At 37.5% G+C, this 24734-nt stretch overlaps 3 protein-coding genes across 4 annotated transcripts; 2 read left to right on the plus strand and 1 right to left on the minus strand.

Annotated features, from left to right (window-relative positions):
* Positions 1-1456: 1456 nt before the first annotated feature.
* LOC108989622 (dynamin-related protein 1E) lies at positions 1457-8491 on the plus strand. Its single transcript, XM_018963294.2, has 15 exons — positions 1457-1781; positions 2013-2076; positions 2294-2401; positions 2963-3064; positions 3845-3895; positions 3977-4038; positions 4674-4764; positions 4857-4921; positions 5218-5412; positions 5494-5613; positions 5694-5764; positions 7042-7267; positions 7397-7447; positions 7543-7911; positions 8134-8491. The coding sequence occupies exons 1-15, from the start codon at positions 1641-1643 to the stop codon at positions 8260-8262; spliced, it is 1845 nt and encodes a 614-aa protein (XP_018818839.1). The 5' UTR covers positions 1457-1640; the 3' UTR covers positions 8263-8491.
* A 949-nt stretch (positions 8492-9440) lies between these two features.
* LOC108989650 (haloacid dehalogenase-like hydrolase domain-containing protein Sgpp) lies at positions 9441-12116 on the minus strand. The gene is made up of 5 exons (XM_018963338.2): positions 11865-12116; positions 10862-10985; positions 10640-10794; positions 9896-10157; positions 9441-9795 (listed from the first exon to the last, which is right to left on the minus strand). Exons 1-5 carry the CDS (start codon positions 12032-12034, stop codon positions 9604-9606), a joined length of 903 nt encoding a protein of 300 aa, XP_018818883.1. The 5' UTR covers positions 12035-12116; the 3' UTR covers positions 9441-9603.
* Positions 12117-12547: 431 nt separating this feature from the next.
* Positions 12548-24659, plus strand: LOC108989628 (nucleolar GTP-binding protein 1). Of its 2 annotated transcripts, none has more exons than XM_018963308.1 (14): positions 12548-12696; positions 13124-13284; positions 13819-13939; positions 14122-14186; positions 14309-14422; positions 20524-20598; positions 21102-21140; positions 21213-21284; positions 21662-21775; positions 22267-22338; positions 22424-22460; positions 22583-22695; positions 23441-23644; positions 24170-24659. In XM_018963308.1, exons 1-14 carry the CDS (start codon positions 12615-12617, stop codon positions 24257-24259), a joined length of 1359 nt encoding a protein of 452 aa, XP_018818853.1. In that variant the 5' UTR covers positions 12548-12614; the 3' UTR covers positions 24260-24659. The 2 variants fall into 2 exon arrangements, with proteins under 2 accessions (XP_018818853.1, XP_035546013.1); XM_035690120.1 differs by having other exon boundaries at positions 13151-13284.
* The last annotated feature ends 75 nt before the right edge of the window (positions 24660-24734 follow it).

Consider the following 24734-nt stretch of genomic DNA (forward strand, 5'->3'; position numbering starts at 1 on the left):
GGAAATGAAAAGATAATTTCCCTGTTATGCAACATATAGGCCCAATGAACCTAATGGGGTGGGATGGATTTAACAATAACAATAAGAAAAATTTGATATTGCTTAAACTGTAAAAAATAAAATTAATTGTGATAATGGCTGATGTATGAGTAAAGAAATTATATATTTTTTTTTATTGACACCGGGTATTCAAGAACTTAGGGTTGCATAGGTTTTCGGTAAAGTGTTTTCTACAAGTACTCTTCGGTTAATTCAATATGTCGAAGATTGTCGAAAATCTCTCTTTGTTGAAAACCTCTCTCCATTCGTCCCGTCGTCTGAAACGTCTCCCCCATCTGTTGAACCCATCCCATCTCTGAACCTGAGCCCACTTGAACCTGAACCTACTCGTATATGTGATATATTGTTTGGGTTTGTATTTTGTTTGTATTATTTAGCATATATGTAAAGCTTGGTCTTTATTAAATAATTTTATGGTATTAATGAGAAAATTGGTAGATATGACATTTTAGTAGCACAATGGAGAGTGAGTTGGTTCTGGTTGTCTGATAATTTTTTTTTTTTTTTTGGCTTGTCTCTGTTGGTCCATCTTGCACAAATGGATGAAAATCATAGATTTTACAATGGCCTTAGAGATTATTTGGATGCCAAGCTTTACAGATTATTTGGAAAGTGATTGAGGGAGAGCGACTGAGTGGCGAGATGTTTGCAGGAAAGAGAGAGAGAGAGTATTTTAGGCATAGTTTGGATCGAGAAATACTATTATATTATTTCATCTTATAATTATAAATTTTATAAATCTTTACATAAAATATAATAAATAATTTAATTTTTTAAATTTTAAAATAATAATAATATTAAAAAATAATATTTTATTCAATTTATAATTTTTATTTAATTTACTATCTAAATATAACCTTAATAAGATCGACAGCGGAGAAGGAGGAGATAGAGGGGGATCAGATTTTTTTTTTGGTGTGGGGGATGGGGAGGTACAGTGCATGCATTGGAGTTTCTACATGTCGACAAGTTTGAGCAGTGTGATGAAGAGTGAAATATAAATTACTTTCAATTCATTATTATAATTTTTTTAAATTTAAACATAAAATATAATAAATAATTTAATTTTTTTAAATTTTAAAATAATAATAATATTCTAATAATATTTCATCATCTCAACTCAACTCGCTTCATCTTTAAACTCATCGAAAATGTGAATTTCCAGAAGAGAGACAAATCTCGGCCGCCAATCCCACAATATTGTAGACAATTCAATCCTTATTAGACAGGGCAGCGGGCAAGTCGTCCCCATTTCCGAAGGATTCAAATTTCAAAACGCGTCCGTTGCCCGTTGGCATAAAAACGCCATCCAAACTACGGTGGGCCCCAGCCAAACGCAACGGTGCGCTCCACCGCCTTCATCTTTTTTTTTTTTTTTTTCTTGTTATTATTTTTATTTTATTTTTACTTTTTGACGAGTGTCCTTCAGCTCTCGTCGTTCATTCCAAGTAAAAAATACTATTTTCTTTCTGCTGCTTCTTCTTCTTGCTTCTTCGAGTTGGTTACTGGAATTCTCTAGGGTTTCTTTCGACCGAAACGCCAGCTTCTCGGTTCCTTGTGTGTGTGTGAGAGAGAGATAGATGACTACCATGGAGAGCTTGATCGGGTTGGTCAACCGGATCCAGAGGGCCTGCACCGTTCTTGGTGACTATGGCGGTGGAGACAACTCTTTCTCTTCTCTCTGGGAGGCTCTTCCCACTGTTGCCGTCGTCGGTGGCCAGGTTTTTTTTTCATAAGTTTCTCACTCAACTATCCTTTCTTTTCTTTTCCTGTTTTATAGAATTTCGTTTTTGTTTTAAATTTTAAGAGACTGGGAAGTTTGTAGGATAGATTTTTTCTAGAGAGAAAAGGTGAGGCTTCTTGAGAAAATTCATTTTTCTTTTTAGGAAGGAAAAGTAAAATTTTCAATTGAATTTGGCCTGATTTAGTTTCTTGTTTGAAAATGAGAACAGAGTTCTGGAAAATCCTCGGTATTGGAGAGCATCGTTGGGCGTGACTTTCTTCCAAGAGGATCAGGTAAAGCTTTTGGTCTCACTTCGGTTTCTTTTCTTTTTCCTGAACAATCGGATGTTTAGGAGGATTGAGCCCGGTCGTGACACCCAGATATGGGTGCAGGTGCCACTAGGCTGCAAGAACAATGGCAGTTTCACTTGGTTTTGGAAGCTTATTTGTCTACAGGATTTTTCTTAGCGGACTGTAATCATTTGTGGGATTTTTACTTGGATTATTGCAGGGATTGTTACGAGGCGGCCGTTGGTGTTGCAGCTTCACAAGACGGATGACGGATCGCAGGAGTATGCCGAGTTCCTTCATCTCCCTCGGAGGAAATTCACCGATTTTTGTATGCCAATCTTTTTCCTCACAAACTGGTTCCTGGTATTGCATGTCGCTCTGTCGACAAATCTCCATTCTTATTTTGTCAAAAATTAAAAATTAAAAAAAAAGTTGTTCCTCTAAATAAACTACAAATGGTTAATTAACCTTGTTATCTGGTCGTACCTTTTATGCCCTCGGGATAGAAATGATTTTAGAATATTTGAAGGAGGATTTATCATACCATCGGGCTTTGATAGTGGCTTCCTTAACCTTCTTGAGATGTTTTTTGTCATTTGGTCCAATGATTTGTGACCATTCTGGAATACCTTTTTAGGTTGGTTATCTTCAATTCTGTTTTAATTCTTGAAATTTAATCTCTTGAAATTGGTTGCATATTCAAGCTTACTATTGCCTTCTGGAAGGAGTGGCATGTGTTGAGGCTTCTCATACTTGACTTTCTATTAGCTATGATGATGCTTGTCGTATAATTTATTTTATTTTTCTCTTTACGTTTTTTTATTGACGTGACATCTAAGATAAAAGTGATATTGTAACTGATATTTTAGGTTTCTGTGTTTTTGTACAGCCCTGGTTCGCAAGGAAATTCAGGATGAAACTGAGAGAATAACTGGGAAGACGAAGCAGATTTCTCCTGTTCCTATCCATCTCAGTATCTATTCTCCAAATGGTGTGTTACTAATTTTAGTTTTTTTGTCAACTTTCTTGCCTTCTTGTTATTTGGGTTAATTTGTTATGATGTCCATGGAGTGCTACTATCAAACTCTATATGTATTTTGTCTGTGCTTTGTGGCAAGTTATGTTATTATGTTGTAATAATGACCAGTGCTTAACATACTTCTTCCAATATGATCTTATTTTATCCTCAAGTTAGCTTATACTGAAAATCTTCGATTACTTATCCCAAAAAAAAGTGATAGTGTAACTCAGAAAATGAAATCAACCTTTTCTTCTGATGCTTAAAAAAGCTGATGCAATATGTACAAACTTATTACAGATTTGATATCAGAATGAATCCTTTTAAAGGGCTTGCTTTGTCTCACATGTTTGCTGTGCTCTTTTTTTTGTTTTAAGGAAGAAAGAGATAGACAATAAATCAGTTTTACTGAGTGTTGGGGCTATGAGATTGGACATATAACATTTCAAAGATGAATGTTAAGATGTGCAAAGATTTGCATTCATATAAAAGAACTTCTCAGTACATTCTTATGGTTTTTATTGATGAGTCCTTTCAATTAGTCTATTAAGTTTTTTTTTTCCTTTGCCAGATAAGACCTGTGCGTAACTTTTAGTTATTTTAATGTGTTCTCTGCTGGCACTAATTTTTTTTCTCCTGATTTCTTGTACTTTGTGATTTCATGTGAGATGGAGTTGGAATAAATAGGATATCTCTCTATTCTCTGCATTACAATAATTTTTACCTGACACTTTTGTTTTTCTTGATTGGCAGTTGTCAATTTAACCCTGATTGATCTACCGGGTTTGACAAAAGTTGCTGTTGGTATGTCATGTACCTGATTGAACTTCTGTATAGTGTTATACTATAGTCGATAGCTAAGAGTCTAAGACCTTCTTTTTTCAGAGGGACAACCTGAAAGTATTGTTCAAGAAATTGAAAGCATGGTTCGATCTTATGTTGAGAAGGTAATTAGACTTTTTCTTCTTAACAAAATGATTCATTTTCGGATAATGCATGGTAGAGCATTTCAATTAGGTGAGCTCTATAGTGCTTCACTGCAAACGGTTGCTCTACTTATTTAATTCCTTAGTAAGCCAATATGACAACCTTCTCTTCCCTTTTTCCTCCAATTGAACAAAGTATGGTTTCTACACTTGAGAATATGTATGCGCCATATGGACTTGTAATAATGTGTAGATCTTGGTTCTTGTACGGAGAGCTTCTTATTTTTCTAATTTTTCAAGAAAAATGTACAGACAAGGGCAAGAAGATAATAATGAGTAAATTCTTGGATAACCTCATCAAAAAGTTGTTAAATGATTTACGACAAACTAATGGTTCTCTTTTATGTGATTCTCTTTGATATTTTTGTGAGTTGCTTAATAATCTATCCTTTATATTTATCTTCCATGCCCTTTTTTTTTTCCTCTAAGCAAGCCTTTTTCTATCCTCTATTGTGATCCAATGCCTCTTATTGTCTCCAGTTGAGTTTTGTTTCATATGTTTTCATTTCTGAAAAACATATTTCATATTTTTTCATTTTAAAATTCTAGTGTCTTGCACTCTCTCTGTTTAATTGATGACCATGTACTTTCTGTAGCCCAATTCTATCATATTAGCAATATCTCCAGCCAATCAAGATATTGCGACTTCAGATGCTATCAAACTTGCTAGGGAAGTGGATCCCAGTGGTATGCTCTATGTGCTTCTTTTTGCGGATTTTTTTTTTATGTTTCTCTTTGTTTGGCCTGCCCTTATGAGTCCCTTTGTGTAAATTGTACAGGTGACCGGACATTTGGTGTTTTGACAAAGCTAGATTTGATGGACAAAGGAACCGATGCATTGGATGTAAGTTTTCTGTGTGTGTTTGTGTGCTTGAAGTCGCCCATTTTTTGAATGATGGTTTAAGATCAGGTTTAGCTTAGGATTTAATTGGTATTATCATTTCATTGAGCTGAATTGCGATCAACATAGAATAGTTTTGAAGCATTTATTTTTCTATTGATAATTGGTACTTAGAACTTTGTTTTTACAGCTCCTTTTGGTACGTCCTTTACATTTTTGGTTCTCATAAATAATAAAAGACAATAAATGTCTGAAAATCTTTACATGCTTTGCCTTTTAAATATTTCTTATTCCATTAGGTTCTTGAAGGAAGATCTTATCGACTGCAACAGCCTTGGGTTGGAGTTGTGAACCGGTCACAAGCTGACATTAATAAAAATGTTGACATGATAGCTGCAAGGCGTAAGGAGCGTGAGTACTTTGCATCCAGTCCAGACTATGGGCACTTATCCAGTAAAATGGGCTCGGAGTATCTTGCAAAACTTCTTTCAAAGGTTTTATTTTGTGTAGCTTCATTGTATATTAAGGTGATCTTTTCAAAAGGATTTCATACTGACATGGTGGTATTTTTTTAGCATTTGGAGTCTGTAATTAGGGCTCGCATTCCAAGTATAACGTCTTTAATAAACAAAAGCATTGATGAACTTGAGTCGGAGATGGATCATCTTGGTAGACCTATTGCCGTTGATGCTGGGGTGAGTGGCTTGGAGCTGTTGTAACTTTTTGTAAACAAGATGCTGCGTTTGCTTTGCTTAACTGAAATGTGATGTTTTAGGCTCAACTGTACACTGTCTTGGAACTTTGTCGAGCATTCGAACGGATTTTCAAGGAGCATTTGGATGGAGGGTAAAACATTTATTGGTTTTGGAATTCTGATTTTTGTGAAAGTAATTTCTATGAAACCCAAAATCTTTATAGTTTTCCTCTCTGACATAGTCAATTGCAGCAGATGTTATCATGTATCATTGAGCTCATTTTGTACTCTGAACTCTCTTGAGAGATAGTATAGTGTAATAATTTGAACATATTCTTCATTCTCACTAAAGGTGCCAAAAGGCTGACCTTTCTTGGGAGAAGTTCCATGTGCATATTACAAGTCCAATGTGGGTGGCATCAATATAGTCTGTTCATGCTGGTGGCTGGAGCATGTTACCATTAACCCAACTATAATGCGATAAATATATTTCTCTTTTTCTGCTTTTCATGCTAGTTTTTTTTACGATCTACACATTAAAAATTGGAGTTCAATGAGAAACAACTTGAGTAAAAGAGGTTTCAACATTGGAGTTGCATTTGACTTCTTTTGAGTGTTAACCCTTGTGAATAATTTGGGCTCTGGTTGGGTGGTTTTCCATGCAACCATAAGCTGTCTGAAGCCAGATTTTTGTTTGCCCTGATCGTTGGTTTTGTAGTTGAGCTGTTTCTGTATCAAGTAAACTGCAAAGTATACTGTTTTGCAGATGCATAATTAGCATTCTTGTGATGTATTTAGGGCTCTTTGATGGGATCTGGTGCACTAGTGCTGGTATGATCGTTCCAGCATTATTTACCTATCAAAAAAAAAAAAAAAATTTAGGGCTCTTTGACACTCGGAATATTTCAGAATATCTGTGAATAGTAGTGAAATGGTTTGTGAATAATAGTAAAATTGTTTGAGTTAATATGTTTTATTGGATTTCGGGAAGGGAAATAGAGTTGAATAAAAATATTATAAAATTAAAAAATTATTTGAATATTATTTTTGTTTTGAAATTTGAAAATTTTGTATTGTTTTTTGTGTTTTGTTTGGAAGTTTGGGAAAGTTGTATTGAGTTTTGTGTTTCGATAATGTTAGGTAATGATTAGATGAAAAAGTTGAAGATTTGAAATTGAAAATTGTTTTGTGTTTGAGTGATGTTTGGGAAAGAAATATCTCAAAATATATGAGAATGTATGAGAATACCTTATGACACAAACAAGGCGTTAATCTGTTACTAGATGTTAACTGGACTGAATTTGATGTTTTTTCAAACGACTTCCTTTTTTTCACAGTTTTATCTGCATCAGCTGGATGTGCTCTCTTAATCGTGATTGCTTCCCGATGATATAATTTTTTTTTTGTCTGGTTTTTTTTCCAAATTCAGGCGGCCTGGAGGTGATCGGATTTATGGAGTCTTTGACAACCAGCTTCCTGCTGCTCTGAGGAAGCTTCCATTTGACAGGCACCTTTCTCTGCAGAATGTAAAGAAAGTGGTTTCAGAAGCAGATGGTTATCAGCCACACTTGATTGCCCCTGAGCAAGGTTACCGGCGCCTAATTGAGGGGGCACTTAATTATTTTAGAGGCCCATCTGAAGCTTCTGTGGATGCTGTAAGTCATACTATTCATACTTGCTGGTAATGTAGGTATCTTCTGGAATGCATCTCCAATTTTGCAGTAATTTATCAAAATCTGATGTGGATACTTTTCACCGTTGACTGACCTGTTAATGTAATGTAGGTTCACTTTGTTTTGAAAGAACTTGTGAGGAAGTCACTAGGAGAAACTCAGGTGAAATTCTGGGAAATTACTGGAATCATTTACACACAAGCATTGGTATTGTTTGATGAGGAAGAGAATTTATATTGATGTTTGTGACTATATAGGAGTTAAAACGCTTTCCAACTCTGCAAGCTGAAATAGCTGCTGCTGCTAATGAGGCCCTGGAAAGGTTTCGTGAAGATGGTAGGAAGACAGTTGTTCGATTGGTGGACATGGAATCTTCATATTTGACCGTGGATTTCTTTAGAAGACTCCCACAGGAAGTGGAAAAGGGAGGAAACCCAGCTGCCTCAACTACGGACAGGTACGTAGAGGGGCACTTTAGGAGGATAGGCTCAAATGTGTCCTCTTATGTGGGCATGGTGTCAGAGACGCTTAAGAACACAATTCCCAAGGCTGTAGTATATTGTCAAGTCAGAGAGGCCAAACAGTCATTGCTAAATAACTTCTACATACAAATTGGAAAGAAAGAGGTACTCTCTCTCTCTCTCTCTCTCTCTCTCTCAAACACACATGTGATCCTTTATCTTAAAGGCTTCTAAAATAGTAATGGATATGTTAGATGTTAGCTTGGAGGATCATTTGATGCATCATATTACCCATGTCTCCGTTTTCTTCTGAACTTGCCATTAGATTGCCATTTATATTGAGTAATGTAGACTAGTAAACCTCTGTTACTCCGGGTACTATTTCAGGGTAAGCAGCTTTTGCAATTGTTGGACGAAGACCCTGCGTTGATGGAGAGGAGGCAACAGTGTGCAAAAAGGCTTGAATTATACAAGGCAGCAAGGGACGAGATTGATTCTGTATCATGGGCTCGCTAAGATGGAATTCTTTTTGGAGATAGATAGATGCCTTGTTTTATAGTAATTGATACACAGGATAAAATTCTTACTGAATTTGTTGAATTCTTGGATAGCTCGGGTTCCCCCTCAATATTTTATTATTTCGTGTAATAATTTTACTTCTCACTCTATTCTTGTATTGGAAACACGATTATTGTGTTGCTTTCCTGTGTAACATATTAGATTGGTATAGCTTAGTTTCTTTTAAGCCGTCTTATTTCTTTTTTTTTCCCTCCTCACATCTCTGAATTTTATAGTCTACCAATGGCTATAGGTAATTTTATCCAACATGGGTCCCAATGCAATGCGATATAAATCAATCCCAATCATACTTTTGGTGGTTTGTTTGGGTGGTCTTGCACTCTCTGCCATGTTGACAACCGATCCATCTAAGTATTTTCTTGCATGCGCCCGTTTGGTTGATAGATTCAACTGAAATCAATTCACTTCAGTCTAATTTTAAATTAAGTTTAATATCTAAAAACTTAACTTTCAAATTACTAAATTTATCTCAATTCAAAATCTCTTTACATATGTGACTTACAATTTTTTTTAATTCAATTCTTCTTTACACGCAAGACTCACAATTTTTTTTAATTTTTCACAAATATATTTAAATTCAACTTAACATCCGAACACATTTAAATTCATCTTAGGTGGATCTCACAAAACTTACTTCATTATCTCAATTCATTACTATTCATAAAGAATTTAACTAAACTCAACATCCAAACGCAGACGAATCTCAAAGGTAGTTTCCTCTATAATAACCTTTATATTTTGAGTTATTTTCCAATTTCTATATTTAGGAATGTCATGTTTTGAGTTGAGCTCTAATTTGGTGTTTGTTTTGGCTTTTTACACACGAGATTTACAGTCTTTTTTAATTTTTCATAAATATATCTAAACTCAACTTAACATCCAAACACATTTAAACTCATCTTAGGTAGGTCCCACAAAATTAACTCCATTATCTCAACTCATTATTATTTATAAAAAATTTAACTAAACTCAACATATAAACCCAGCCGAATCTCAAAGGTAGTTTCCTCTATAATAATCTTTATATTTTGAGTGATTTTCCAATTGCTATATTTAGGAATGTCATGTTTTGAGTTGAGCTCTAATTCGGTGTTTGTTTTGGCTTCTGATTCAAATAAAATAAGACCTGCTATCCACTAGTCTAGCTATGATGTCCAAGTGCCTCAATGAGTGAATTGAATCATTGAATAAATACAAATCTCCTGTAAAATGCCACTGATTTCACAATGTACAAGCTTTTCCCTCTGGACTATTTAATTTAAGATGGGCCATGCAGTTTCAAGTTGTTACTGTTGTCACTCCTTCCTTATTCTCCAACTCTTCCAATGCTGTCCACAACTTCTGCTCATCAAAATCTTTGATAACGAAAGAGGTTCCCGCTTCCGTCAATAAGTTCTCAGGATTTCTTAAACCCATGCCCACTACCGGCATTCCGGCTGCCACCCCGGCTTTCACGCCAGAAATAGAGTCCTTTATGAGCCAAAACCAAAAGACACAGAATAAGTCAGATGTCAATGTCTATCTATTTTATGCTGGTGTTCATGCAGAGCACACAATATTGAAGCCAAACCTCGAACACAAAAGCATGCTTATTTGACACTTCAAGTACTTGGAGAGCCTTCAAGTAGGGGTCAGGAAACGGTTTCTGCTGTTCACATTCATTTCCAATCACAAGAACTTCAAAGAAATCTGACAGCCCTAAAATTGAGATTAAGAGCTCTGCATTTGGTCTTGGCGCATTTGTCACTGCAGCTCGTTTCAACCCATGTTCATCAATCCATTTGCACAACTTTTGCAAACCCTTAACTGGTTTTAGCTGTTCAGACGCCAACCTGTATTATTTTTTCCACACAATAAATCAGATTCAAGATGGCATAATCTAAGACAAACAATATCCAGGGTCCTTAGCAAGTACTTTCCGGTTTGTAAAAAGCATATACAGTTTTAACAAACGCAAACCGTCAAGGAGCTCAAACACTTGAGGTTTGAATAGTAATGTCTCATCCTCAGTGTATTATAGCCAAAACAATTTTGAGATCTTAAATTTTGGAACATGTCCTACAGACTAAGAAAGGTGGTAACATGGTTCCAGACAAGACCCTCACTTGATAGTGGTACAACTCAACACATCATTTCAAAGTATTATGGGTACCAACTTGGAAGGCTGTGCTAGAAACATACAGCAATTCAATTCTACCCAGCACCAACATTTAAGCTACTGAATCCATTCTAACTGGATCATATACAAGGTTCCCCTCTGACCTGTTGTCCGGATTAAGACTCATGCATGTCATATTCAGTTGCATTAAATTACCTCCGAAACATGTCTTCCTTATCATCCATAAATTTCCGTGCTCTTTGGAGATCCCAATCAGGAAAGAGGGCATGACATAGATTTTCGTTGTGCATGCCACTGATATTATTACTAAAGAATTCCTCAGTAATGGGGACTCCACCATTGAAACCTACCTGTGGAGCACTTGCATTTCAGCTGGCTTCATAAGATATGACTAAACATGATATCATAAAGGAATACCTCTTGAAGCATTTCACGGAAGGCATAGTAATGTAGAGGGTCTGAATCACAGAGTGTTCCATCAATATCAAACAGAATTGCTTGAAGAGGAGTGAGACAAGCGAGAGAGTATTTTCTGCTATCCCTGAATGTAACAAGAGAATTCACAACACTAATAGAAGAAATCATAATGATAAACAAGTACTTTCATTTTTTCTTTCTAGTTAATTTATTTATTTATTTCATGCAAGTTGCAAGTGACATAGATGATGAATATGGGTAAATAAATATATAGAGAAGTATATGTGTTTGTAATGTATATATGAAAGCAAAGGTGGTCTCCTGATTGTTTTCAGTCTAGTAACTGCAAGATTGTTAACGTACACAAGGCATAAACACCATGCACAAATATTCTTTAAAAAATGAAATGGTTCTCAAAACTCCCGAATGTACTTTAATTCCCTTTACACAAAATTGAAAAATATGAAGTCTGTTTGGATGTTGAGGAAGAGGAAGAAAGAAAGAAGAAAAAAGAGCGTGCCTTTTCAATTTACAGCAGGCCTTGCAACTAAAAATTGAAACATTTTCTTTTCTTTTCACCCTTCACAGGGCGTAAGGAAGAGAGGCCGAAGTTGATATCAGAAAGGTTGAGCTAAGTTTAGGAATTTCCCTTCAATTGCGTTGTATCAACTACTCTGTAATTATTAGGTTGAGCAAAGTTGAGGTACATATAAATTGCAATGTAATCCAACAATGCATGTTCATGCATTTATCTCACTCGAATTATCAATAAGCAATGAAAATATTCTCCTTGTAGGATGATGATGAGCACCTAGAGTCAGACAAAAGGTGCATCAAAATGTGATTCCAACACGAATTGGACCCCAAGACACTCTCCCTAGAGCAAAAATGTAGATTAAGAAATGGACAACATACACTTTGATAATAACGATTAAAACTAAAATCCAAAAGGGGAAGCAAAGAATAAAACAAATAATCTAAAATGGAACGAAAAAAGCTATACCTTTCTGTTGGGTAAGGACTTGATGAAGTGGACATTCGAGGAATGGAGACAGTCGCCAAGTCACACCGATTTTGTGTATAAATTGCAGTTTTCTGCAGATGGGTTCTGGTTAAGTGGTCAGAAAAGAGGAGGTGATGATGAGGAAGCTGAAGAGAAGCAAGAGATAGCATAGTATTATTGTATATGGCAGTTGGAGAGAGTCAGAGAGAATATGCCAATCTCTCTCTCTCTCTCTCTCACAAAACACTCTGATCTCTCCTGTTTTATGGGGCTGTCCTTGCACTGCCCTTGTGTTTTTCTGTAAAAAATTATAATAATAATAATAATAAATTTTTGACTCCTTATCATTTTAACTTTGATTATTATGATTTTGTAATTTCTTCAAATTACTATGATTTTGGGTAAAAAAATATATACAAAAATTAGAATAACTTTTATAAAAATTTAAAATAAATACATTTCTCAAAAAATTTAATCTAAATGACTTTTCAAATCTACTTATAATTTTCATAAAAATCAATAAAAGAACTTCTCAAAAAATTTGTATTCAAATAATTTGTAGTTTTTACTATCTACTTTTACAAAATCTAATAAAAACAGGTCTCAAAATAATAATTCAAAAGTTAAGATTATATCTGTTTTGTCCGTCCCAGCCGGCCAGCAGCATAAATAAATAATAAAACCCCAAAAGTGGTTAAAGAGCTAAAACCCACCAACGATTCGCCCCCTTTTCCTCTGCAGAATTAAAAGATGAGCAGGGCTTCCAGTCTCTTCCAACTATGCCAGATTCCTTCCACCAATATGCTTCTCAGAAGCTCCAAGTTCCCCAGAGGTTCTTTCTCTCTCTCTCAAGCATTGTTTTTGAAAGCATTCTCTTTTTTGTTATTTTCAATCTTATGAATGCTTTAAGAACTTTCTTTCTTTCTTATATTGATGTCGTTTTAAGCCAAATACCAATTTGTATTGGTTTCAATATATTATCTTTACCGATAATTTTTAAGCTTCCTTTTTGGTTGGAAAGAAAGAGTGAGCAAAAGATTTATGAATTAGTCGTAAAGCTCGACACTTTAAGTTGTTTTCTGTTTGAGACACATGTTGGAAGAAGACCAACGCCAATTATGCTCAAATTATTTGTGCTATGATTTCTATTTTGTTTTTAATACTTTTAGTTGTTTGCTTGTTTTTTAAAACTAATTTCAGAAATGTAGTTCTAGTTGGCATGAAAATTTGTTTTAGACGTTAAATGATTTTATTCTCAGCTACGAATAAACTGCCTTGGAACACAGGTATGAATGTCATACCTGTTCGGAAACTTTATCCAACTCTGTGCTTCTGTAAAACCGTGCAAACTACCACGTATGAAGTTGTCAATGGAAGCTATGTACCCTCTACACAAACTAAGCAAGAAAAGGAAATGAAGGTATTTCTTCATGTAATTCTCGTTTATCTGGTGTCACGAACATATCAGAAAAAAGAGAATGAGGGTTAATAAATGATCATTTTTTATATTCATGTAGCTTCTATATCTATCTTTTGGCTTGAAGTTTTAGTTATTAGTTCTCATATGACATTAAAACTTATGTATTTGGTATGTCCAAATAAGTTTATCTTTGATAAAAAGAGGTGTTGCCCAAGTACACAGGGAGTATACTCAAGAACACCTAACAAGTTTTTTTTTTTTTTTTTTAAAAAGGCAAGAAATCCTAATTACTAGAAATAGAAAAAAAATTATGGATTTTTTTATAAGTGAAAAACAAAAATGATTGTCAAAGATTATTTTGTTGTGAACTTCTAGAATATTTGAAGCAAACTAATATGACCTGGTTAAAGTTATTTTTCCACTCCACGATTTAATTTTCAGCTTTCTCTATACTTTTATTGTGGTTATCTTTTTCATTAAGTGGGAAAAGAATTAATGGTGGTTGTGTTTTCAATTTCCAATGACCTAATTTAGGACAAGTCATCAGCAAAACTTGATACAGTTGGTGCATTTCAAAAGCTGCCCATGGTGATGCCATCTGTTGATATACTTCATTCAGCACTGAGGAAGGCAAAAAGGGTTTTACCAACAAAGGGTACATGTTAGGCGGCAGTGTGTTTTTGGGTCATCCTTACCATTAAAATTTTGGTTTACCGATAAAAAGTGTGTTTTTGCTTCATCACTGGCAGATCTGGTTTTACCTGATATTCTTAAATAGGTGGATGTTGGTTTCCAAAACTTGCTGCAACCCTTGATATTTAGTTCGTTATTTTGTAGGGATTGCCAATATTGCAAAGCGAGAGAGAAATAGAGGTGCAAAACAACTTGATGCACTGATGAAAGTTTGTCCTTAACTTCATATCTGTCATGTTATTATCTAGTACAAACTCATTTATTCTTTCATCTTTTCTACACGGGGAAACTGTTCAACACTGACATCATAACTTCCTGTTTGCATCTTCAGGAATTGGTTGTTCCCTTGAGGACATATCTGGAGAGTTTTCCAAAGAAGAAATATCTTCACCCTTATGAACGATCTCTTATTGAATTAACACTTGGTGATGGGAATTATGAAGAGGTAATAGTTACCAACTAGTAGTAAACATTTTATGCACGAAATATTTTGTGTCTTAGTGGGGTTTTTCTGCGTTATGAAATAATTGGTCATACTATGTTGACTACAAACTTTGGCTAGTATGATCCTTACAATTTTTTTTTTTTTTTGATAAGTAAACAAGAATTATTATTTCATTAAAGGCCACAAAGTGCCAGTTACAAATGCCTATAAGCCTTATCTACGAAGGCACGTTAGAAACTAAGAAATCATGAAAGTTCATACCATTGAAGTCTACAGCAATAGCCCAAGTACAAAGAGTCCTAAAAAAGAAAACTTTAAGCTCCGCCAAAGATCTCTCTTTGTCTTCAAATGTCCGCTCATTGCGTTCCTTCCACAAGCACCACATGATACAATTCGGAATCATTTTCCAAACCGCTTTGATCTGTTGCCCACCTCTAATAGAGGTCCAGCTTGCCAACATTTCCGCCACAGATTCTGGCATCACCCACGCTAGATCCATTCTATTCAGCACCTCATACCAGAGAGACCTAGCAACCTCACAATGTAAGAGTAAATGATTCACCGACTCACCCTCGCTTTTACACATGCAGCACCAATCTATAATGATTATCCTCCTCTTTCTCAGATTATCTGTAGTGAGAATCTTACCTAAGGATGCTGTCCATACAAAAAAGGAAGCTTTGGGTGGAGTCTTGTTCTTCCAAAGCCTTCTCCAAGGAAATTGTGACTCAGGTTCTTGTGTGAGAACCTTATAAAAGGATCTAACTGTGAATACCCCTCTCCCCACTGGAGTCCACCACAACCCATCTTCCTGCTGGATATTCGGACGACAAGAATACAACAGACTATACAAGTCTACAAAACTCTCCACCTCCCAGTCTTGTGCCGCCCGGATGAAGTTAATATTCCAGTGTGTACTTCCATCCACCCTTTCCATAAGCTCTGCCACTGTAGCATCTTTATCACTTGCAATTAGGAAAAGTAGAGGAAACAAATCTTGAAGGGCGTTGTTACCACACCAAACATCCTTCCAAAATCTGATCCTGGACCCCGTACCCAGCTGAAGCCGAGTGTGATGATGAAATGCCTCCCACCCTCTTCTTATATGTTTCCATAGCCCCACTCCATAGGTGCCTCTAACTTCTCTAGTACACCAACCCTCCCCTAATCCACCATACTTCATCTCAATCACTACTTTCCATAAGGCATCCGGTTCTTTAGTATAACGCCACAACCATTTCCCAAGCAGCGCCCGATTGAACAATCTCAAGTTTCTGATACCCAATCCGCCACTAGAAATAGGACGGCAGACTTTTTCCCACTTGACTAAATGAAATTTAAATTTCTCTCCTAAACCACCCCACAGAAAATCTCTTTGTAGCTTCTCAATTCTACTAGCCACACTAGCCGGTATAGGGAATAAGGATAAGAAGTATGTGGGTAGGTTAGAAAGTGTACTCTTAATCAACGTGATCCGGCCCCCTTTTGACAAGTACATTCTCTTCCAACCTGCCAATCTCCTTTCTATTTTTTCAATCACCGTATCCCATATCGAACAAGACCTCGAGTTTATACCCAACGGTAGTCCCAAGTACATCATAGGAAGAGACGCTATCTTACAACCCAATATCCCTGCTAACTCTTGGACATTCTGGACTTCCCCAATCGGCACCACCTCGGATTTATCATAGTTCACTTTTAAGCCAGATACTGCTTCGAAACAAAGAAGCAACGCCTTCACAGCCCTCAACTGGTCAGAATTGGCGTCACACATAATAAGCGTATCGTCTGCAAACAACAAATGAGAGATAGTAGTAATACCCCTACTCAAGGATCCAACCTGAAAACCACTTACAAAACCGTTATTTACCAAAGCCGAGATCATCATGCTTAGTGCCTCCATCACAAGGACAAAAAGTAGGGGAGAAAGTGGATCCCCTTGTCTCAAGCCCCGAGAGCTCGCAAAAAAACTTTTTGGGCTGCCATTGATCAATACAGAGAATCTTGCTGTGGAAATACACCAACTAATCCATGACCTCCACCTCTCCCCAAAACCACACCTATCCAGTAGATATAGAAGAAAATCTCAATTAACATGATCATACGCCTTCTCCATATCTAACTTACACAGAATCCCTGAAATACTATCCTTCAATTTACTGTCTAAACATTCATTAGCAATAAGAACTGCATCCAGAATCTGTCTACCCTTTACAAAAGCATTTTGAGGTTTGGTAACAATCTTCCCCAACACCACACTCAACCGATTAGCTAGTACTTTAGAAATAATCTTATAAACTCCATTCACTAGACTAATAGGCCGATAATCTGCAATCTCACTTGCCCCCACCTTTTTAGGTATTAAAGCAAGGAGAGTGGTGTTAAGGCTTTTCTCAAATTTTCCAACCGAGTACAACTCCTGAAACACCTTCATAAGATCATCTTTTATCACCTCCCAACAATCTTGGAAAAACCCCATAGAGAAACTATCTGGTCCGGGGGCCTTGTCTTTCACCATCATCCTTACCACCTCAAACACCTCGACCTCTTCAAAAACCCTCTCCATCCTAGCTACATCCCCCCTCTCAATGGTGTCAAAAACCAACCCATCAAGAGTAGGCCTCCATCCCACTGGCTCGGTAAGGAGCTTCTCAAAGACATCAGTAACATGTTCTTTGATAACTTCCTCATCCCTACACTCCATCCCCTCAATTTTCAAAACCTCTATATTATTGTTTCTTCTATGTGAGTTTGCAATGCTATGGAAAAACTTCGTACTCCGATCCCCTTCCCTTAACCATAATGCTCTTGACTTTTGACGCCAAGACATTTCTTCTTGCAAAATAATTCTCTCAAGATCTGCGACCAACACAGTTTTTTGTAATTGTTCCTCCTCAGAAAGTGGCCTCACCTCTTGAAGTCTATCTAACTCCTGAATCTCCAACCACTTGATATTCTTGTTCTCCCTTATGTCTCCAAACGATTGTTTATTCCACTCCTTCAGGTCTCTCTTTAATGCCTTCAGCTTGTTCGCAAAAATGAAACTAGGCGTTCCATTGAACTGATAAGAAATCCACCATTGTTTAACCCTCTCCACAAAACCCTCTGATTTCAGCCACATGTTCTCGAACTTGAAGTATCGTCTCCCACTATGAATACCACCACAGTCTAGCAAAATAGGCCAATGATCAGAATTTAAACGTACCAACCGCTTTTGACACACCTCAGGAAAATGACTTTCCCACTCTGGGGAAATAAGAAAGCAATCCAAGCGAGACCAAGTCCGGTTGTTTGACCATGTGGCATGGCCCCCTGCGAGAGGAAGGTCTATCAAATTCAAATAAAAAATACACTCTGAGAACTCCACACTTGCAGGCCTCGCTCTTCTTCTTCTGAAGCTTTCACTTGGAAATCTCACAACATTGAAATCTCCCCCAATACACTACGGAAGATCCCACCAACTATGTACCCCTGCTAGTTCATCCCACAAAAAACCTCTGTCAGCATCTAGATTTGGACCATAGACACCTGCAAAAGCCCATAAGAAATTATCGAACACACTTTTAAAGGAGCACGCTACCGTATAAATCCCTATATATTCCTCCACTTTTTCCACCACCCTCCTATCCCACATTACTACAATTCCTCCAGATGCCCCTATAGAGGCCAAGTAAACCCAATCCACATGAGCCCCACTCCATAAACTTCGCACCATCTTTCTATCAATCATTTTTAGCTTCGTCTCCTGTAAACACACAATGTCTGCTTTCCACTCACGAAGCAAGTGTCGAACCCGGTGGCGCTTATCTACCTCGTTAAGCCCACGCACATTCCAAGACACAATCTTAGGCTTCATTTGGGAACAGCCAGCCCCTTCCCTTTTACCCTATTCCTACTGGAACTTCCCTCTGAATTCATCGACCACGCCAATTTTTTCAGTTCCCGATTCTTCTTCGAATCCCCTTTCCTTTTTTGTTGATGTCCCGCTTCCAAAGCCGCTAACAATGCTATGAACTGCTCTTCATACCCTTCACAATTAATCCCCACGTAATGTTGAATCTCTTTCACCTTATTAATGACCCAATCTGAGGCTTGGGTTGGATAGCAGTAGTTTAATGGAGTAGGAATGCCCCTCCTTTCAATCTGAAAATTCTGGAACTCTTCACCCACCGGAATCCCTTCCAACGCCACCTGATCACACGCCTGAGAGAAGAAAAAATCATCCTCCACCGAACTCAGAATCTGGTCGCACGACTCAGGGAGAAACAGCTCGTTCTCCACCGAGTGCATGAGATCAACCGAGTCATCCTCCTCCTCAGCCACCTCAAAATCATCATACCCTTTGACAGAAACGTTCGCCGGAGCAAGGCCTTCATCCCCTCCAACCATCGGCGTCGTCTGAGCTTCCTTTAGGGGAGAGAAACTCGATCCGAACTTCACCAGCGCATTTTGCGCACAACACGACGGCGGCCCATCACCGGCGACCCCCGTCTCCTCTGTCGGCGCCGTCTGTGTCACCTCCACCTGATCTTCCGTCGCCGGCACACTTTCCGGCACGAAACCAAGACTCTGGAGCTCGACGGGTTTGGAGCTTACGGGTTTGGGGCTCCCGAAGACTCGTGAACCTTCCGTGGACTTTGGGTTCGCCCCGAACCCAGATCCAACACATGGGCCTACCGGCCCAGGCCCAACCCCATCACTTGGGCGCGAACACGACGAGGCCTTCTCCTTGGCCTTAGATGACCCAGCCCCATCAGGTATGAAGCCCAACAAAACCTTAGGACTTGCCTTAGGAAACCCACCCTTCTGCCTCCACAAGCCCCGGCCCTTACCCACTTGAAAACCATCACCCGAAACCTTCCCTTTGCCTTTTAAATTCACCATTTCATCCCTTTCCTTAAACAGAACGACAGCCTCTAGAACGTCGGACATGTCCTTCTGCAGCATGCGTAGCTGTCCTTGCACCTCCTGCAACGTCCTACGTACATCCCTTACCTCCTGACATGTCGCACAACTACTGCCATGTGAGTTGCTCATCACGCCATACTGCTTCGACAGAGCTTCACGTCGCCCACCTACCCTGACAGAACCCCTCCCATCACCGTCTCCTTTCCTCCCCCCTTTCGGCAACGTTGAAGCCAGCACCTCCTTGTACGTCCTAGCTTGGTGTCTCATCCCCCCCTTGACAGCATCCCACTGTCCTCCACCCCGAGGCACCATTCTCGGCTCAAGTAGCATCTCTCGCATCTTCCTCCACCCCCAACCATTCTCCCCTTCTGGAATGCACAAGACATTTCTTCTCCCCCCTGGTTATACTCAGCAACTTCAATATATCTGCCTCGATGATTAGAGCATCGCTGGGCAGTTAAACTACAGTATCCTTCTCTAGTTGCTGAATAAACCTCCTTTCTTCCACCTTCCAAACTCTCCTCAAACACCTTCCCAAGCCACTGCACTGAAGATGGGCCAAACAGAACCACATGTTCTGACTTCCAGTTTCTTTCGATGACCCTCAGCATGCCACCCCCAGTCTTAGACAAGATAAAACATTTAGATTCGATCACCACCTCTACAGGATAAACCATCTTTAAAACACCCCAATAACTCAAAAACCAGTTATCATGGCACTCTAAACTGGACTACATACTAATCACCACAAGGAAAACCACCATAAACAGCCCAAAGAACTCCAGAAACAAGAATATGAAAACCAAAGAATGAAAAGTGTACAGAGAGAATTTTAGGAGAGAGAATTCGGGAGTTCTTAGGGATTTTTTCTTATCCTTACTGAGCCAGTAACATGTCCAGTATCATCTCATCTTCTTTTTTCTTATTCTTCTTCTTCCCTTTTTACTTTTTTGGCTGGTTGGTTTTTAGAGAGAAGAAGTTTTATCATTTTGTGTGCAACTCTGATCAGCACTCTTGACTGTTTTGCATTGCAAGAGAATTTAATTTCAGGACACTTGATTGAGTTTTGTTTTCACCACTAGAGATATTGTGGCTGTTCATTACTTCTATTGAAAAATAACATACACTTTATTGTGATGGTTTATAGTTCCTTTATAAATCTTCTGACTGTGGATTTACTCGTGGTTTGATAGGTATTGGGAAATGTTGATGCTCTGAGGAAGAAGGTGGTATCTGTCGGAAAGGAACATGCTTCTTTCTGTGCCAAGGTTTGAATCTTGGCTCAAGTTTAAGTGCTGCTGTGTCACTTGTGTGGTCAAATATGGGGACTAATGATGTCAGATGCAATCTTAAGTTTCCTCCAAGCCACGTTGGAACCTATTAATTTATATTCGGACTTGCAACTGGAAAAATTTTTTCATTAACCTTCCCAGATAATTTAGGGAATCCCATATTATTCCTAAATTGCTCTCATCCTGCATATTGTCCATGTAGATTTACAAACATGCTTCAGATGATAGAATCTTATGTGCTTTCGACAACATATGCCTTTGGATGATTTTGAAGCAAATAATAAGAAGAATAAATTAATTAATTAATTAAACGGAGATATTAAGGGGTCGGATTAACATGGTTGACAAGTTTTTACTTAAGAAAAACCCAGCCATCAAACTGTTAGATTTCATATTGTGGTTGTCAAACTAGAGTTCTGGTACGAAAGAAGGCAGGGGTTATTGTTTGTTAACATTATTCTGCCATTTAAACTGTGCAGTCCTTAACGAAGCGTGAAGCTGAGGAAAGACTAAGTGAGGTGCGCTTTTTTCTTTGTTGAGAATATATTTTACATTCACACAATCTAAGATTCATTTGGTCCTGTCTGCAGGGTGTGAAGAAAATTGAAGAGGTGTTCAACCATGAAGCTGAAGTTGTCAATGATTTGTTACATATTGCCAAGGTATTCTTCCTTTTTATGCGAGACGCTTCGATCAAAGATAAATCTATTTGAAACTATGCCACCACATACTTTATTCCGCTCATAAATCAGTAGGAAATATTACACGATTATAAATTATTATGTTGCAACTCTAGGTTAAATGTTGATCTCTATAGAAGTGTAATCATTTCATCTTGGTTAATTATTAGAAAAGCATGTACACGTAAGTTGGCTTTATTTTTTTGGAATTTGGAATCTGAATTTACTTATGAGACTTTGACAGGAATCACTTTACATTTTTGGGTCAGATTGAGCATGAATTATCTCTGTTGGCAAATTGCATCATTATTTAATTGTTTTCTAACGGTTTCTTTTATTATCATCTTTAACATTTGCAGACTTTACGGGCAATGCCAGTTGTTGATTTGGAAACACCAACTCTCTGTCTTGTTGGAGCTCCTAATGTGGGCAAGTCATCTTTGGTCCGCACACTCTCTACAGGGAAGCCAGAGGTACTTGAATACTGATTGATGATTATACGTGCTTTTCTATGGATCTGTTTATACAGATTGAAGTTATACTGATGCTGTAAATGAGGGGTGTTATTAAGCCAAGTTAAAGCAATCTTTTTTTTTTGTATAAGTAAAACATAAATGTTAATCAGAAAAAAATTAATTAAAACACGCATGCCCGGTGGGACTCGGCCAAGTTAAAGCAATCTTAGATCTTATAACTCAGGCAATGTGAAAATAGGATAAATGATGCCTTATTGTTTAATTAGTTTTACTACCAACACAACAGCAAAAATAAACGCACTATGAATGCTTGTCAATACATTAATCATCAATGCCTATATGTTTTCATTTAAGAACTCTAGTCCTAATTTTGTATTTAAACTCACAGGTTAATTAAGATTGGAGACAAAAATATATATATATATATATATTCTTTTCTGGCTGCTAACCGTTATCTTTTCAACCCTACTCTTCCCTTCTGTTTTTAGGTTTGCAACTATCCTTTTACGACAAGAGGAATACTAATGGGTCATATAGTTCTGAACTACCAGACTTTTCAGGTCAATCACTCAATCTTAAGATGTGGAGTGCTATTTTTATTTAAGATTTATTCAATTCTAGTTACAACTGGAAAATTAACCACAGGTGACAGACACTCCTGGCTTACTGAAGAGATCCGATGGTAAGACACTATCCTTAATTATAACTCCCAGCTTGAATTACCTGACAGGAATATAATCACTTATAGAACACCATTATTGTTGCTATTTACACATTTCATCTTTTTCTTTCCTTGTTCTGCAGAGGACAGGAATAATTTGGAAAAGTTGACACTTGCTGTCCTATCACATTTGCCTACCGCAATATTATATGTTCATGACCTCTCTGGAGAGTGTGGGACCTCACCTTCTGATCAGGTATTGTGTTTTTGTAGTCCTGTTGGTTGTAAAGGTAAAGACAAGACGGTAGGCAACCTCTATGGCACTGGGTGAAGTTAAATTGCATAAAATGTTACTTTGTAGTCAGGTTTTTATTTCACATGCTTGGGAAGCAAAGCTATATATGATTGCAATTTTGTATGGAGTTGGAATGCTTGAAGCAAACACTGAGCATAAGTGGTTTGATCAACTATTATGGCTGTGATTTTGATCAATAGTTGGTTTTCAATTCTGAGTCTCAAATGCACATGCAGTAAGAGGGAATTTTGACATCTCATTTGCCCGTTACATGGCTCACGTTATAACACAAAGGCATGCCCTACTACAGTGCTATGAGTGGCGAATCTTTTTTTTTTTTTTTATGTCGGGGAACCTCTCCAAGGCAAGCCCTTCGGACCCAACCCTACAGAGTAAACCCTGGTCCCGTGCATTGCACCCTCGAAAGTTTCCCTACTACAGTGCTATAAGTTTATTTGCAGAATGTGTGGGGAAATAAATGAACACTTACAATTAAGTGATGGTGAATGGAATGGCTGTTGGTTTCAATTTCTCTGTTCTTTTCCAATGGATTTTCAATTACCTGAGGAAGAGATTGCCTTGTTTGTTAGAGAGAGAGACATTCATTTTAACCTCTCTGAAATCCACTCACTTAGAGAGTGCTGCATTTAAGATTTTTCTTTATCTCTTAATGACATACTTTGTGTTATTGACGGTGGGTTTGTAGTTTCTCATATACAAAGAAATAAAGGAAAGGTTCAGTGACCATCTGTGGGTCGATGTTGTGTCCAAATGTGATCTGTTGCAAAAGTCTCCCGTGGTCTTCATCACAGAGGATAGTCCTGATCATGTAGAGCTGGCAAGGTACCGGAAAATGGGACCTAATGGAGCTATGCATGTATCTATAAAGAGCGAAGCAGGGCTTGCTGAGGTAACTATCTTACGAAAATCTTTTTTGATAAGTAACTATCTAATGAAAATTTAGGTCTTCAAAATAGCCTTGATTGTGTGCTTTTCTTGATTTTTTTTTATGTTTCAACTTAAATTTTTCCACATTCAAATTTCGTGAAAAGGAAGCTTAATTGCCTTTAGTATAGGTGGTGTAACAATGTAATCATAACACCTTCTGTTTCTTAGATTTCGTTCTCCCTTCAAAGGTATTATGAATTATGGAGAAAATTTTGGACCTATAATGTTGCGACTCGCTTTTTCCTTTTTGTATTCTTTTTGCTCTGAATTTTATCCTGGTGGATAGGTGGTTGAGAAGGCTATAATTTTGAATACCTTCATTACTATACACGCATAACCCGACTTTTTTTACACCTGAATGCTGGTTAGTTGATGCTTATAAATTTCTAGAATCATTCACTCCAAAACCTTCCTGTTCTAAAATTCTTCCAACATTTGGTTTCCAGATTTGCCTTGTGACTTTTCTAGAGAATTTTTTTCTCTGCAGCTGAAGGTTAGAGTGCATGAGCTGCTGACTTCGCAGATGGCCAAGATCAGAAGTCAGAATAGCAACCAAGAAAATATAGTTATTACCTAAGGTTGAACTCTTAGGGATGCCCATTTGCGGTAGAATTGCGTTCAAAGTAGCTGACTCTCAAAATCTTGACAATTCCCATGGAGAAAAGAACAAGCAGAACAAGCTCAAGATGGTAGAATCCAGGTTCTCACCACTACCAAAAACTGCAGCTTCAAATTTGATGAGGATTGCTCACTTAGCCTAGTTGATCAGGGAATGGATTTAGGTTACAATATTATTTATTTTGGAAACTTTTCTTTGTAATTGGTGTATACAAAGTGTATATACTTATGCATTTATTCCCATATTGTTGTCGAAAATTTTGGCAGTTCTTTTTGTTCGAAAACGCCGGTGAGTTGTACAGTTCCAAACACTTCCAAATGAACTTTCAGAACTTGTGATTGACTTAGCTTTTGTTCAACTGTTGTGATTGTCCAACTATTGTTTGCATTGGTTTATTATAAAATGAGTTGTAAAAGAGATGTAAATGTATCAT

Source organism: Juglans regia, chromosome 5 (assembly GCF_001411555.2).
Source record: "Juglans regia cultivar Chandler chromosome 5, Walnut 2.0, whole genome shotgun sequence".
Lineage (NCBI taxonomy): Eukaryota > Viridiplantae > Streptophyta > Magnoliopsida > Fagales > Juglandaceae > Juglans > Juglans regia.

Coding starts and splice junctions, on each gene's coding strand:
- LOC108989622 (XM_018963294.2), top strand. CDS start 1,641: ATGACTACCATGGAGAGCTTGATCGGGTTGGTCAACCGGATCCAGAGG. Junction 3,065..3,844: donor CAGTATCTATTCTCCAAATG/GTGTGTTACTAA, acceptor CTTGATTGGCAG/TTGTCAATTTAACCCTGATT. Junction 7,268..7,396: donor CTGAAGCTTCTGTGGATGCT/GTAAGTCATACT, acceptor AATGTAATGTAG/GTTCACTTTGTTTTGAAAGA.
- LOC108989628 (XM_018963308.1), top strand. CDS start 12,615: ATGAGCAGGGCTTCCAGTCTCTTCCAACTATGCCAGATTCCTTCCACC. Junction 13,285..13,818: donor AGCAAGAAAAGGAAATGAAG/GTATTTCTTCAT, acceptor GACCTAATTTAG/GACAAGTCATCAGCAAAACT. Junction 23,645..24,169: donor GCGAAGCAGGGCTTGCTGAG/GTAACTATCTTA, acceptor TTTTCTCTGCAG/CTGAAGGTTAGAGTGCATGA.
- LOC108989650 (XM_018963338.2), bottom strand. CDS start 12,034: ATGCTATCTCTTGCTTCTCTTCAGCTTCCTCATCATCACCTCCTCTTT. Junction 10,986..11,864: donor AGTCCTTACCCAACAGAAAG/GTATAGCTTTTT, acceptor TGTTACATTCAG/GGATAGCAGAAAATACTCTC. Junction 9,796..9,895: donor AGCATGCTTTTGTGTTCGAG/GTTTGGCTTCAA, acceptor TGGCTCATAAAG/GACTCTATTTCTGGCGTGAA.